Raw genomic sequence first — 16,499 nt, 5'->3', positions numbered from 1 at the left:
ACTTGAGTGATTAGAAATTACAACATTTGTTTCCTCAATTACATCATATCTCAATACAACCATTTTTGACTAAACTAATCAACTAGAAATGGGGACTGACAGTTACATTAGGGTCTCACCTGCATAGATTAGGCCTTTGCTTATAAGATTGAACTAGCCCTAATTGGCAAACGTGTCCAATATCTAATCAATTGATTCACTTGAAAATGACAAAACACGACCGATTGATCATATTTCTGGGCAACAAATAACAGATATGTTTGGCTTGGCTAACAATGAGAAATGAAGCTATTAGAAAACTTCACCTTGACCCACGCTACCATGCAGTTAGGTTTATTTTCATAAGCAATAAACTTTCCAATACAGATTAAGCTTTTATCTGAGACACTACAACACCAGCTAGCCAATAACGGTAGTTCTCGTCTTCAGGACTGATCAAAAACCTTAAAAGACAAAAGTGACCAAATGAAGTACTTGAATTGGGAAAAGAAAGTTATATAAAAGGAAATAGGCAATCATCATGCTACAGTTTGTTCCCTCATTTTGCTTGAGGGTGAGATGCAATGAAATCAACTGCTAAGTTTATTGAGTTGATCTTGTCGGCTTCATTGTCCGGAATCTCAAACCCAAATTCCTCTTCAAGGGCCATCACAACTTCCACGGTGTCTAAACTATCTAAGCCAAGATCATTTTGGAAATGAGCATTTGGGACAACCTGCAAGATTCAATAAAAATCACATCTGTAAATGTAATAGTAACAGGACTATTTCATGAAGCTACTAAAGAATATAAATTAAATAAAACTCGAAAAAGTTCCAAGTGAAACCTAAATTAAACACTACAAATTCTGGCTGCCGGTTTTATCGGAGAAAAGGGAATCATCCAGGCTGAGACTGGCAGTTGTGCCATCAAGCAATTGCATAAACATACGAAACACCATAAACTGGTAACAGAAACACAGAGAATAATCCCTTGGTAGTATCACTAGCAACAAAATTGAACACAGTCACGAACATTTCGTTCCAAGATTGTTATGACATGAAATACTACTGGAAGAGGGCTTTGAAATATGAGATAAGCATGGAAAAACACAAGGGAGAAATTGTTAGTGAGGAGATAGTGCGTTGAAGAGTTTCCTTCCCCAACATTTTGAGTCACACCACTGAAAGATGACAGTACAAAATATCTGTCTATTTAAAAAAGACTCACATTGGAATTGAGGTTTCAGAGGAATCTTCAGAATGGAAGATGAACAAGTTTCAAACCAGGTGGAACTACTTCACAAGCACATCATACCGAATGATGTTTATGTGGAATTCAACAAAGAGAAGCTCGTCTGACCCAAGAGAATTTGAAAAGAAGGGGGATTCAGCCATGCTCAAGGTGCTATTATGTGGGAAGGAGTCAGAAAGCAACACTCATATTTTTTTTTATACAGTGGCAGCTTTTTCTAAGCATGAAAGTAATCAAATGAACACTGCCAAGATCAACTATAGGGAGTCGCTGGCACACTGGAATATGCAGAATCATCAAATAGAAGCATAGATGGAAAATATTTCTTGCATGCATATGGTGGGTGGGTATAGCGAAGGAAAGAAACTCAAGATGTTTGAGGATAGATGTAATTCTGTTCAAAATATTAAAATAAATTGTTTACTTTTATTTCAGTTTTGGATTGACGAGGCATTTCTAGCCGATGCACAATCTATTTTAGAAGTTACCAAATCCTCGCAAGAAGAATCTTTTGTGTGTTTGTACTGCAAATATGGCATTTAGCACTGCATTCGTGCAAATGATATATATATGAATTATTGCCTTCCACAAAAAGAAAAAAGCACATCCTACCGAATGATACACTGGATCGTGAAGATGAAGGGTGAGCAGGGACGATTTGCCAACAGTCAAATCTTACTATCATAAACTACTAATGAGAGAGGAGCAGCTCTCCTCCCACAAAGGCAATTTAAATCCTTAAGACATCTAGAAAGTTGTGTCTCTTCTTATGGTTGGCAGCTAGAGGTGGGATACTATGATTGTTAATCATTTCATTCCTTCCCTTTTTGATTTGACTCAACATATTAAAAGTCAATATAAAATTGGACTCATCACTTTGATTTATTGTTTCTACCAACTAGTCGATTGACCTAATGAGTAATGGCTAATTGCTCGGGCCTTATAAGCCTCACACTCTGCATGTGAAACTTCCTCATCTTCTTTGATCTTTCCATCAGATTTTTGCATGGGCGTACAGTCAATCATCTCTTTTTTTTTGGCCATTACCGTGTTGTTGTCTCTGCCCATAATAGTATTATTCGTAAACCTCCCTACCTAATGTAACTCAACGCTTACCAAAATTTCTCCCCTGGGGGGCTTTATAATCAGCACTGAAGCCCAATAAAGATTCTACCACTCCTTCGTTTCCATGTCTGAACAAACATACTATCTACACATATCACCGGAATGTTTGAGTATTTCCTCATATCACAAATATAGCGGTCGACCCATTAATCTCTTCCACCCTCCTATTCACACCTAGAAATAGGTTACCATGGAGAGTAATGTCATAGGTATCAAGTATCAGTGTCTCATTTTGATTCTTTTAAGTTCCTTCCTTCGAAGGAAATTCAAAACAAAATCCATTTAAATCAACTGATAAAATTTGACACGCACAGATTCTTTATATTGGATTTACCAGCTTTCTACCTTCTCGGGCATTTCCAACATTGGATTTGCAAATCTACCTAATAACAGGTTGGAGGAATTTTATTCTGGTTTCATATGATTTCTTTTCCACAATGACGAAGATTGGGTCCCTACATTACTTTTTCTTTTTCCAAATTATCCTCGTTCTTAACCTCCATTGTTGCTGCCCCTGCATAGATTTATGATGTATTAAATATTTGTTTCTAGTCGAGCTTCTTTGTTTTTTTTTTTTTTTTTAATGAAAAGGGAACCCGCCGCTACCTTTTGGGTGCGCACAGGGTAAACCCCGCCCCTGTGCAATGTTTCTAGTCGAGCTTTTTTCCTATATATTTCTCCAATTGCATGCTATCAGTATTTCTGGCATGATTACAAACTCAAATTTCCTTCCGTGCTATATTTCTACCCTAACTACCACCCATATAGGTTACCTTTTCTTCTGGAATAGGTTTTTATACATTTCTGACCTTTTACTCCCGCTATGGTGCTCCAGTGTTGTATTCTCAAATGCCCTTCTCATAGAGATTCAATTTATTATGCTTCTTTCTTTGCAATGAACTCATATGAGAATCCTATTCTTCAGTGACCTCGAACGACTCGTCGCTATGGAAAAAGTTTTCTCTCTATTTGCTGTATTTCTTTGCTAGCCAGCTATAGTTTAGGATTCATAACACTTGACAGTATTGTATACCAGACTTGTACTATAATATTGCCACCCCACACTTCAAGTATGCATAATAGATTTAAGGACGAATTGCAAGTTACCGCCCTGTGATATCTAGTAAATAGTGAATTAGCTCCCTTTAGTTGGGATCTCTTTGCACGCTCAAACCTCTTCATATCTCTCTGTCATTCTAAACGACGGAGTGATCTACTTTTCTCGGCCTTTTAACTAAGATCATATATACTTGTCATTTAATATCTGATACATGGGTCATTGGCCGCATGATATTAACTCTAAACGATGGAGTTACTGCTTTTTATAACATTAGTGTGTAGAAAACTACAGGGGAACAATCTGTATCTTTATCATTATGCAAAAGTACCACCTATCACTGTAAGCATGAGTAAACACAAAGGGGCACACCAAAGGAGTAACGAACCAATTTCTTCACATAGATAGGAAATCCACAAGTTGCCAAAACTGCAAAGAGCTGATATTAATTTTCCGCTAAATACAATATGTGGCATTTGTTTATCATGAAAAAGAAATACTATGGCATTGGTGAACTTATTGAAACTTATGTTGTATTTTTCCTAACCTCCTAGCCAGCTATCAGTTACCAATTCCCTCAGGCTGAATCAATTTTAAAGATAATTATAAAATTGAAATGAGCATTACTTTTAGTATCCACTAAATACTAGATTTATATCAATCAACAGATTCTTGTAGTACTGCTCCTTCGATTTTCTTTCCTTCTCAGCTCCAAAAACTAAACCTATCACCGTGTTTCTAGCTAAAAGATATAATCCAGCAATCCTCTGGAAAAATCGCAAATTGTATAACCACCCAAGGGTGTTACCTAGTGGTCAACAAAGTGGGTTGAGAACCATGAGCTCTAGGTTCAATTCACAATAAAGGCAAAAATGCTAGGTGATTTCTCCCTTTCTATCCAAGTGGACAGAGTTACCCGGTAACTGTATTGGCGGGAGATAGCAGATGCCCGTGGAATTAATCGATGTACGTGCAAGTTAGGCCACGGTTATCCCAAAATATTGCACACAGCACAGATCTATAGGACTAGCAGCCTCTAAATCTAGGGAAATTTTCACAGCTTTTCAAATTTTTTAACCATGTAGCTCAATATACAATATTATACAACATTATACCTTGGGAAAAGCATTATACATAATGTATCAACCTTGTATAAAGTGTATAATAGTGTATAAAAGGTGTTTATACACAAATATGAGCTAGATAGGGTAACAAACTCAAAGTATGGGCTACGTGGCGTAAATATTTTCAACAATAGACATATAGCGTAATTGTCCCCTTAAATCTATGGATACCGTAAAACACACACAACAGAAGTGTAAACAAAACATTCCACACCTAAAAATACATTATCCGTAACCTAAACAAAATCCTAATTTCATTTCAAGTCATTTCCAGAGAGATTAAGTAACATCTAAAATAAGCCTATCAATAAAATCTGAAATGTTAGATAAAAACATACATCAGAAGTGTAAACAAAACAACTCCATGCCTAAAAGCGAGTTTACAAAACCCTAATTTCATTTCAAGTCATTTCCTGAGACTAATTAACATCTAAAAACGTATATATAAAGTGACTTTGAAGGATCGACTTTTTGGAAATTTTTGACGCAATTGATAACACGATCTCTGACTTCATCCTTATCGAGGAAGGATCCTCTTACTTCTTCTGAGAAATGACGTTTGAAGAGCTGATTGAATGAGGTTCCGATTAGTCTAGGGTTACATCCTTCTTGCTTGTATTTGCTGTAGACATTTTGCACATTTTGTTGCTGGCCTTTTTTTTTTTTTTTTTTTTTTTTTTGGAGTATTTTAATCTTGTTTTTGTCTGTTAGTTGCTTTCTTGTTTACTTTATTTGCACTTGAAAATTTTCATAACCTGTGTTAGTGGGTTCGAGGAATGACGATAGTTTAAGGTCGTGTCCTCGGTTGGGGTTGGGGGTGAGGGGTAGGTGTGCTAAGGGTAACATACTTCTAGCTTGAGAGTTGGGTCGTGGAACATAGGGACTTTGACAAGAAAGTCGATTGAGTTAGTGAAGATTCTTAAGAAGCAGAAGATCAATATAGCTTGTGTCCAGGAGACTAAATGAGTAGGAACCAACGCTAAGGATGTAGACGGGTTTAAGTTGTGGTTCTCAGGAAAATCGAGGAGTAGAAATGGCGTAGGCATTTTAGTGGGTAGAGACTTAAGGGACCAAGTAGTGGAGGTTAGGAGGGTGAACGACAGGGTGATGACCATTAAGCTATTTTTGGGAGGGATAACTCTTAACGGAATTAGTGCCTATGCGTCGCAGGCAGGTTTGGATGAGGAGGACGAGAGGCGTTTTTGGGAGGACTTGGACGAGGTATCCCGCAGACCGAGAAACTTTTGATAGGAGGAGATTTTAATGGTCACATAGGGTCCTCCTCAAACGGGTATGATGATGTGACAATATGCTAAACAGGTTTGAACCTTCCCTATTAGGGATTTTTTCCAATTTTGGTTCCTACCATCTCTTAAGGCTGCTATAAAGCTTTCAGGAAAGCCTCTCAATGTAAGTGGCTTGAATGCAACCTGTACTAACCCATTATGCATAAATCTATGGGTTTCCCTATAAGGGGCTAAATCACTTTTAGATAATAATCTAAAAGTGACATGGTCACTATCAACTGTAATTGTTTTTTCAGTGGTTTTTACCACTTGCTTGAGACCTAGTTTCTCAAAAGTACCCATTTGATAAATTAATCTGGGCTGAATTTTAGGGATAGTCCACTTATTAAGCAGATCTAATTGATGAGGCATATCATATTCCTCTTTTTAATAGTACTTTTACTCCTAATGATATTCATTAAGAAAAGTGTGTTGAACTTATATCACATATTACTACTACTGTACCATGGCTCTGATACCATTGACCCAAGACGGAGATGATGATACCGAAAAGGACTTTTACTAGGTTAATAACCCTAAAAGCGAGGTTGTCCAACTCGGTATTTTAAGTCCAAAAACAGCCACTAACGCCACCTCGGCTCGGCCGGGCACACAAACGGACCACCGCCCGAATTTGAACATGTCACCGAGTTATTCTCTTTCGCTCGACCTCGCATGCCATCTTTGATGAATCCTAGCTAATTAAAGCATTTTCACCATAATACCTTGTAGTCTAGTGTGATATAGTTCAACACAAGATTTTTAGCCTGTCATGTAGGCTAAATATATAAATTAAAAATTACCTAATGGATGTAAGTTGTGCTCAGTAGAGATGAATGTATAGTGAACAACAAACTTTTATTATAAAGAGAGTATTTTTACAAGTAGAGCAGGGGTCTGTGAAAACCTACCTTCTACCCTTACATTAATGATCCTTTTATAATGGATCAAAATAAAAACAGACAAACTAAAAATGGCCGACACTCTTCTAGCCAATAAAAGGAAAAGATGCTATCTTTAAAAAAGAAAAGTACAATTATTACAAAACTTTAATTAAAGTTGTTGCTTTATAAAAGCAAAGTCTTCTTTCCACTTTGGTGTGGGGCCCGTATATCACTTCATTTTTGTTTTTTCCCCTGTCTTTTGCGGAAGTGGAAGATTCTTCCTTCTGGCTTTTGAAATATGCCAGAAATTCCTGTATATCTTCTGGATTATTATCTTCTTGAGATTCTCCTGCTAGACAAGTCTGATCTTCTTCATCATTGTCATTATCGGTGGTATTACCAATAGATATATCTGAGAGCATTTCAATGTCCAAATTTAATATTAAATCTTTTTTGAACTCTTCCATGCAGGCTACTATCATTTCTTCTAGGGATATAACCCCTTTTTTCATCTGGATTCTTCTAGCTATGTGCTGGAAAGGACTGGGAATTTCCCTTTGCTGTCTGGAATTAATTGAATCCTTGTAGCTTGCTATAGTGGCTTCAATTTGATCTATTAACTCTTGACCAGGGATATTACCATTGGCTGCTTTTTGAAAAAATTTCTTCCAAAATTTTGTAAATATGAAACAATTACAGTTGATAGTGACCATGCCACTTTTAGATTATTATCTGAAAGTAATTTAACCCCTTATAGGGAAACCCATAGATTTATGCATATTGGGTTAGTACATGTTGCATTCAAGCCACTTACATTGAGACGCTTGCCTGAAAGCTTTATAGCAGCCTTAAAAGATGGTAGGAACCAAAATTGAAAAAAATCCCTAATAGACAGGCATACCGAATTAGTTCTGCCAATGGTGGATTCATTATGGTCCAACAGTCAAAATATTGCCTGAACCCTTCAAAAGTTTATATATTGAATGGGTTGAAGTTTCTCCCAAGATAATAGACTTGGAAACTAATACTACATTCTTTGATGGAATAGTTAATATGTATTTCTTCATTGAATTCTCTATCCCATGAATTATGAAATGGTCCGTAGAAGTGGGTTATACCCCGCAAAATCTTCCTTGTCTCAATAGGATTCGTTATACAAAATTTTGGAAGAAACTTCTTCAAATAGTAGCCAATGGTAAAATCCCTGGTTAAGAGTTAATAGACCAAATTGACACCACTATAGCAAGCTACAAGGATTCAATTAATTTCAGACAAAGGAAAATTCTCAGTCCCTTCCAAAGACATAGCTAGAAGAATCAAAATGAAAAAAGAGATTATATCCCGAGAAGAAATGATAGCAGCCTACATGGAAGAGTTCAAAAAGATTTAATACAAAATATGGACATTGAAATGCCCTCAGATATATCTATGGCATCTGTAATACCACCGATAATGACAATAATGAAGAAGATCATACCTGTCTAGCAGGAGAATCCAGATATACAGGAATTTCTGGCACAATTCAAAAGCCAGAAGGAAGAATCTTCCACCTCCGCAAAAGACAGGGGAAAAACAAAAATGAAGTGATATACGAGCGCCACACCAAAGTGGAAAGAAGACTTTTCTTTTATAAAGCAACAACTTTAATTAAAGTTTTGTAATAATTGTACTTTTCTTTTTTAAAGATAGCATCTTTTACTTTTTATCTTTACTTTTCCTTTTGTTGGCCAGAAGAGTTTGTCGGCCATTTTTAGTTTGTCTGTTTTTGTTTTGATCCATTATAAAAGGACACTGGGTTTGTTGTTGTAGTTGTTGAGAGATGAATAGCTCTAGCCTCTCAAGAAGGTTCTAGAAGAATACACTACTCAGTGAGGTCCCTCGTGTTTTGGTTAGGTTCAAAATAGTCCCTAAAATATAATATTTTTGAACAGTTTTGGTCCTAATTTCTCAAAAGTGAACATTTCTCATCTCCGTTAAAATATACAATCCAACAATCCTCTAGAAAAATTACACATCGTATAAATCTCACGGACCAGCAGTGCTATAATACATAAACACTCAAACACAACAGATTAACCGTAACCTAAAAAAAAAAAAAAAAAAAAAAAAAACCTAATTTCATTTTAATTCATTTCCTGAGAGAGTAACATCTAAAAACGTATATATTAAACGAATTATGTTAAAAATCACCTAAAAAAAAACCTAATTTCATTTTAATTCATTTCCTGAGAGATTAATTAACATCAAAAAAACATATACTATATAAAATGAGAAATGCTAGGAAAATTTACCTTTGAAGGATCAACTTTTTGGAAATTTTTTACACAATTGATGACACGATCTCTAACTTCATCTTTATCGAGGAAGGATCCTCTTACTTCTTCCGAGAAATGACGTTTGAAGAGTTGATTGAATGAGGTTCCAATGAGTCTAGGGTTTTGAAGTTGTGCAGGTCGAGGTTGTACTCTAAGGTACTTCAACAATGCAATCCTAGCCGCCATTGATAATACGAAGAGAGAGAGAGAGAAAGTAGAAAGCTAAGGGTTTTGGAGAGATTGAGAGGTTTCAGGAAGGTTAAAATAGACTACTTCAATTAAGTGAGAAAATGATAAATGTGGTCCCTTATGTTTTGGGTAGCTTCAAAATTGTCCCTAAAGTTATACTCCTTCTGTCCAAAAAGATTGTTTTCTTTTTCTTTTTAGTCTGTCCCAAAAAGATTAACATTTTTTTATATTTAGAAATAATTTAACTTTATGAGATAATTTATAATCACATAAATATCTAAGACTTATTTTGGACCACTCATTTTAAAAATCTTTTTTCATTTCTTAAACTTTGTGTCAAGTCAAACTAAGACAATTTTTTTGGAACGGAGGGAGTATATATTTTTGAATTAGTTATGGTCCTTTGAATTTGTCAAAAATGAAGTATTTCTTTGTCTCTGTAATTTATGTTATTTTGTTTAATCTATTTATGGTGTGTACTGTCTAGTGTAGTTTTTGATATTGTAATTTCCGAGATTTGGGGGCTTTCTTAGTTTATATGGTTAAAAATAATCCATAGGTTTTTTCATAAATCCAAGAGTTAAGAGTTAGTTAGCTAGTGACAGACATTAAAAATGCATACTTTTAGTAAATATAAAAGACTAAAACTGCTTAGGAATATATTTTAGGGACCATTCAAAATCTATCCCAAACATAATAGACCATTTTTTATCATTTTTTAGTGGTGATGATGGCCTAACTTCTGAATAATTGGAAGTGCCTTTTTCTTCTTTCCAAAAAAGTGTTTATCTTTGCGAGTTATTTTGCTTGGCCAAATTTTCAAAAACAAATAAGTATTTTGAGTAATAATAGAAACAATTTTCTTGCTATGGAAAAGAAAACAGAAGTAATTTTAAAATTTCCAACTATCCCCACAATATGGATAAAAGCTAATTGCATGCGTTGTCGAAAACACATTTATGACCAAAGTCTCACAAACTTACTTCTCTAACTGTACAACAATAGTGTAAAATTAATTAGCGAAACATAGACCGCTACTCTATCAAATATTTTTTTCTCAAATATCATTTGACGAAAAGTATTTTTTAGAATAAATAAATTCTAAAAGATTGGCCAAACAGGTTATAGGACTAAAGCAAAGCTTGGGTTCTATAACTGGTTGGACTAATAAAATTGGTTACTAAAAGTACTGTAGCAAAGCTTGGGTTCTATAACTGGTTGGACTAATAAAATTGGTTACTAAAAGTACTGTTGCTGAGCGCAGACAAAAATGCATTCTCTTCCTTTCTCTTTTGTGTGGGAGTTGCTGCTAAAGGGTATTTATGTTTGAGATTGTTCACAGGACCAACTAGTTCTTTTTATTTAAATGTTGGAGTCAACTTGTGCGCTTCACAGGGACCAACTAGTGTGAAACATCAATGCAGTAAATGTTCGAATCAGTTTGCGCGCTTCACAGGGACCAACTAGTGCGAAACATCAGTGCAGGAAACTGAGTGGCTCCATCCATCACATAGAGAAGACCTGGTTGCATCTTGCATTTCTTTCCTAAGTTAAAATTTAGAAAGCTTTCAACCTGAAAATGGTCCCAATTTCTTGGACCTTGTAGCAAACCACCAAGGCTCAAACCCCACCCAAAATCATCCTCAGAGGTATCAGACATGGTAACTGCCCACTGCAAATATTTAGGATTCGATCTTTTCATCTCTACCCAACCACCAATTCTTATACTTTCATCAAGTTCCGACTCTAGGGTCATAGCGATTGACCCATCTAAGAGACCGTTTTCCTTCAAGGACGCCTCAGAATGCCCTGACCGTTGTAGAATGCCAATAGGCAATGACATAGCTGGGAGTCTAAGCTGTTGATTTGACAGATTAGCCACTTTGTGTATGCCCAAGATGGATAGCTTTGTACTTCTTGAGAGTTGGCAAACAACTTGACCAAAAGTGCCAAAACAATATCTACCAGAGTGTGGCAATGCAGAGACAAACTGAGCCAAGGAGGCAACAGTATTTGACTTTTTTACCATCATAGCGATTGCACTACCATTTAGTTGATTCAGCAAGGGCGGCCCAAATGATGAATAATCGGTCATTCCCCTTTCCTGCGAAAATTTCCGGAAAAAAATTGTAATACTAGACTTACCTTTGAAGAAAGGCAACTGAAAATGAAGTAATATAACGAGTAAATGCAGTCTGCAGAAACCATCTAATGACCCCCCCCCCCCCCCCTCCTTCTCCCTCCCCAATGGGATCTTACCTGTCAACCTGTTGATTTCCATTCCCAATGTGTGAGAACTTTTCCATCACACATCTGCAACTCAGCGTTTTCTTTATTCTTAACTTTTTGAGACAATGGTCAAAAACACACCTCAAGTATCATCTTATTGAGTTTCCTACCTGAACTATCAAGTGTGAGAATATCCTACCTAAACTATCACAACTAGTTTGTAAAACACACCTCAACTATCAGTTTTCACTTTTCCTACCTGAACTATTACCACCTAGTCTGCAAAAACACACCTTAACTATCAATTGTTCACTCTTAATGAGGTGTGTTTTGCAAACTAGTTGGTGATATTTTAGGTAGGAAAAGTGAATAACTATAGTTGAGGCGTGTTTTGCAAACTAGTTGGTGATAGTTTAGATAGGAAACTCTCACACCTAATAGTTCAGGTAGGAAACTAAAAAAAAAGTGATACTTCAGGTATGTTTTTGACCGTTAACCCTAATTTTTTTGATCTGCAACTTCATTTTGTAGGGCTTTTGAACTAATTACTTCAACTTCTTGTTCTTTTTTACTTTTCCTTATTCTTACTTAAACCATTGATATGACAGATTGGTGAATTGAGGACTTCCTTTCCTGCTGCTTGTTAAGGCTAACACACGCCTTTCATTTAATTTTGAAGTCCTCTTTGCACTCAATAAGTACTGTAGGTTTGCCATATCCAGTTTTATCCTTGTTATTTCCTAAAAGAGTTTCAAAATCACCTTTACATATACAGCTTGGTGTGCATAACATTAGCATTTACTGTAGCATTTTTTATACAATAGCCATACACTAGTTCATGCCAATCCTGCCACTGACTATACCAAAAAGAATAGAACAGGGTATTGATAACTATGGATTAAATCAGAAAGCACACTCAATACTGAGAAGCATTTACCTCACGTGACTTTGTAGGTACCGCAACATCTCTACATCGACCACCAACTGGAATGGCAACCGCGGAGAACCAATCACTAATATTTGCTGCATAAAGAACTTTTGCTAAAGAAAGTGGACTGTCCAGGATATTCATTTGGCCTCTTTCATTGCCAACAAACTCAGCTACAAGTGTGTCCTTTTCACGGAGAGCTGTTTCAAAAGTCAGCCTAGAATCAATACCAGTCCTAATTGCTCTTTCAATTGCATTGCGCTTGGATTCATCGATGGTACCGATCATCAACAGTGCACCAACAGCATCAAATTCTCCCCTTACATGAGTGGTACCTTCTTGGAATGGACTTCCTTTGGAAGATTTATAGAAAGCAAGCACTCGTTCCACCTTCTCTTGTCTGTCTCTTAGCTTCATAATATCTGAAAAAGATTCTCGCTGCAATCTCTTCAAGATCTCAATCTGTAAATGACATTATTGGAAGAGCTGTAAGGCGCCATCATACAGCTTGTTGCTACCTAGAATTGGCAAATACGTCAAACTAAAGCTTACCAAGGGGAGTGGGTTTTTCTTCTTTTTGATAAGGTAAAAAGTTTTATTAATAAAATGTACCAAGAAGGTACATAAAAGTACAGAAACAAATATCCCTACAATAAGATCAAGTTACAGAGTTCCCAAGTGAATCCAAAAAATCCATTTACTGATCCCTATAATGATACATAGTGCTAACGAGTAACAGATTCTGAACCGAACTATGTAATACATAAATCTGGATAAGTCCTTTTTTCTTTTTGATGAAGTAATCTGGATAAGTCTTTTTTCTTTCTTTTTGATCAGTAAAGGGATCGTTAAAAGAGATTTTTTTTCCTAAATCTGGATAAGTTTTTAGTCAGTATTGTCTCCTGGGAAGCTCATTGTACAGGCATAGTAATACAGCAGATAGTAAACATGAAAGAATTTTATATTAGGACTATGAAAAAATTGAAGAAAATAGAAGAATAGACAGAAACTAGATGAGGCTAGGCTATATGGTCAGAGCTTTATCACACTAAAGAGGCACATTAGAGGCCCAAACATAAATCTTGTGGTAACTGGTAAAGCAAGAATTTGACTGCTCAAGCTCTGAATACTTCCTATATATAACTGCCCTGCAGTTAGACTGATAATATAGAAATAGGGATGCATACAATCTCCCCTTCCCCTTACCTATAACCATCACCTTCTACAAAGAGCCAAAGACTACCATTCTCACATAAGAAATAACATTTTCATTACTTTTTCTATTTTCCCTATAGATTTTCATTTGCTTCAAGTAAGATCCACATGAACAAGTAGTTGTTATCTTGAAGATCTGTTGAAAGAAATCCTATGGACAATTTTATACGTGCTTGGATCCCTCACTCTATCTTAAAAACTACTGCACATTCTTTTAATATCCCAAGTTGGGAAAATTTGAACATAATCTATATGTGATACAGCGGTGTCCCTTTTTCCCCACAACATCCATCCAACCTGTCCCAATAGGGCAGCCTAGCAGTCGAAGAGGCATTTTAACTACAAATTTTTTGATGACCGAGGAATCCGTCTGGAGTTCCAACCCTTTGGACCAACACCAAAAGAACTTGGGGATGATGGATCTTCCCCTCCAGCCTCAACCCTTTTCAACTAAAATATTGGGCTTAGTTAGTTAGTTCACTTGGTGAAGGGCTCGAATTTGTGACCTAAGACACAAGTCCTTCAACCATTGTCATTTTAACAATCATGGGAATCAATGTTCTCATCCTAACATATGCAGAACTAGGTGAACTCTTTCCATCTATCCAAGTCGGACAAAGTTAAACCAATACTTTTGCCAATGGAAGGTAGCAGGTCGCCCATGGATTAGTCGAGGTACCGCAAGCTGGCCCAGGTACCATTCTTTTCAACCCAACATCCAACAACAACAACACGAGGTGATTTCTTCCCATTTGTCCTAGTCTTGGTGGACAAAATTACCTGGTATCTATTGCTGGTGGGAGGTGATAGGTATCCCCTGGAATTAGTCGAGGTGCGCGCAAGCTGGTCCGGCCGTCCGGGCACCAACAACAACCCAGTGTAATCCCACAAAGTGGGGTCTGGGGAGGGTGGGGTGTACAAAGACCTTACCCCTACCTTTGTGGGTAGAGAGGTTGTTTCAGATAGACCCTCTGCTCAAGAAAATCGTTTTTCAGAACATGGTTCAAAAGAAATGCAAGAGTAAAAAGTAATGATGAAAATAAACCTCATAATATCCACATACTACAAATTCAATAAAACCCATAAAAATAATCCATTCCACAGTACAAAACCAACACAACATAAATCTCTTTTACTTTTTCCAGCTTTATTTACAGGTCAATCAGCTTGAACAGGTGAAACAATGAAATGTATCACAACTAATACTTGAAAACAAAACCAAGTAGAATTAATCAACCTTAATGAGACCCCAAAATTTTACTTTTAACCAAAAAAAAAAAAAAAATAATTACCGGATTGCGGCGATTAGAAGTCTCACGGCCGTTGAAAATGCCATTAGCGAAATCTTGGGTCGATTTTGCAAAGGATTTTAGCTTGTCTACTACTGAAACAGCTGCTGCTTCCATTTTTAAATGTATAATAATAATAATAACTGCATATAAACTGAACAGAAAAAAAAAGTGTCACATAAAGAGAAGATCGTGTTAATGGTTTTTCGTAATGGAATATCACTTTTCTCTACTCCATTTCTTTCCTTCTTTCGGCAAAGTGTACTACAATCTTGTTGGAGCCAAAAAGCCCAAAAGAGGATGGAAATGATATTGCTCCCCATGTTTTCTTTTGTCATATTTTAAAATTATAGGGTCAAATTACAATTATAATAAATACACCTATAATTAATTTAGTTTTATATATATATCCCTCTATTTTAAATTCAAGTACTTACACGCACCTCCTGTGCACTTACATTACCCTATAAATTATATCCATAACTAAGTATATTAAATATAATTATTAAAAAATAAATAAAAATTATGTACTTTTTTTTGGCAATTAACAGTGGAACTTTATTACTCCCTTCATCTCATAATAAGTGTCACCTTAGGAAATCAAGACATAAATTAGGTAGTTTTTTTCAACTCTACCCTTAGACAAGAACTACAAGTTAAAGTAACATCTAAATGATGATTGGAAAAGCCACATAGTAACTTAGTATTGTTGGATTCTCAATGTCAAAAGGGTTACTACTTGTGCATGCTCTAATTAAGAGGAAAAATTAATTTATTTTTATTATATAGGGGTAATTTAGTAAACTTTACATTGCATTATTAGTTTCTTAATATGCGTATTTTTAGTTAAGGTGACACTTATTATGGGACAGAGGGAGTAAATACCAAGTAATCCGTTACATATCTAGAGCAAAACTACCAATCTTCTCATCTAACATACTAAAGAAAACAACAACAACAACAATGATTCGATAATCCCACCAATGTACTAGAACAGAATTCAATGGAAGACCCCCATTCGAGGAATAGCTCAATTTGATGGAAAAGAGAGAGGAAAAGAGAGAGAACAACAACAACAACAACAACAAAGTAAATCCCACAACGGAATGATTACAATTGTGGAATTTTGAACTACTTATAGACTCCTACAAAGGTAGGACGGCATAACCAACTCTAACCAACTTTCCCGAAAGACCTATTCTAAATATTTCTAACTAACTCATAATTAAGGATAACACGATTGTATAAGGGACGAGAGATTCAAATTGTTTTTGGAAACGCAAATAACTAAAACGACTAAGCCAAAAGATCCTGTCCTCAAGGATCAAACCAGAAATGAAAGAGCCAAAGCCAAAATGTAGGGATTTTGAGGTTATATCATCAATCTTATCGTATAAAATAAGATAATCAAAGTACAGATAACAAATAACAAAATTTAACCAAAGCACAAATGTGACTACTAATATGAAAGGATAAACGTTACTATCTACTAGCCTTCTACCCTAATCCGAGTCCTTCATAATCCTCCTATCTAAGGTCATGTCCCTGTAAACACTAAGCTTCCCTAATCGCGCTTATATCCCGGATCTCAATCACCTCTCCCAATACTTCTTTCATTCACCCCT

General features: G+C 36.0%; 2 protein-coding genes across 3 annotated transcripts; both read right to left on the bottom strand.

Moving 5' to 3' along the window:
* Positions 1 to 207: 207 nt before the first annotated feature.
* On the bottom strand, positions 208 to 9,281 carry LOC132060330 (acyl carrier protein 2, mitochondrial). The gene is made up of 2 exons (XM_059453326.1): positions 9,001 to 9,281; positions 208 to 715 (listed from the first exon to the last, which is right to left on the bottom strand). The coding sequence occupies exons 1-2, from the start codon at positions 9,208 to 9,210 to the stop codon at positions 539 to 541; spliced, it is 387 nt and encodes a 128-aa protein (XP_059309309.1). The 5' UTR covers positions 9,211 to 9,281; the 3' UTR covers positions 208 to 538.
* Positions 9,282 to 10,526: 1,245 nt separating this feature from the next.
* Positions 10,527 to 15,081, bottom strand: LOC132060329 (uncharacterized). 2 transcript variants are annotated; one of them, XM_059453324.1, is made up of 3 exons: positions 14,878 to 15,081; positions 12,380 to 12,832; positions 10,527 to 11,317 (listed from the first exon to the last, which is right to left on the bottom strand). In XM_059453324.1, exons 1-3 carry the CDS (start codon positions 14,989 to 14,991, stop codon positions 10,664 to 10,666), a joined length of 1,221 nt encoding a protein of 406 aa, XP_059309307.1. In that variant the 5' UTR covers positions 14,992 to 15,081; the 3' UTR covers positions 10,527 to 10,663. The 2 variants fall into 2 exon arrangements, with proteins under 2 accessions (XP_059309307.1, XP_059309308.1); XM_059453325.1 differs by having other exon boundaries at positions 12,380 to 12,888; positions 14,878 to 14,993.
* Between the last annotated feature and the right edge of the window lie 1,418 nt (positions 15,082 to 16,499).

This window comes from Lycium ferocissimum, chromosome 6 (genome assembly GCF_029784015.1).
Source record: "Lycium ferocissimum isolate CSIRO_LF1 chromosome 6, AGI_CSIRO_Lferr_CH_V1, whole genome shotgun sequence".
In the NCBI taxonomy this organism is placed as follows: Eukaryota; Viridiplantae; Streptophyta; class Magnoliopsida; order Solanales; family Solanaceae; genus Lycium; species Lycium ferocissimum.
Note: the sequence above shows the minus strand (reverse complement) of the source record. Positions and strands in the feature narration are given on the sequence as shown.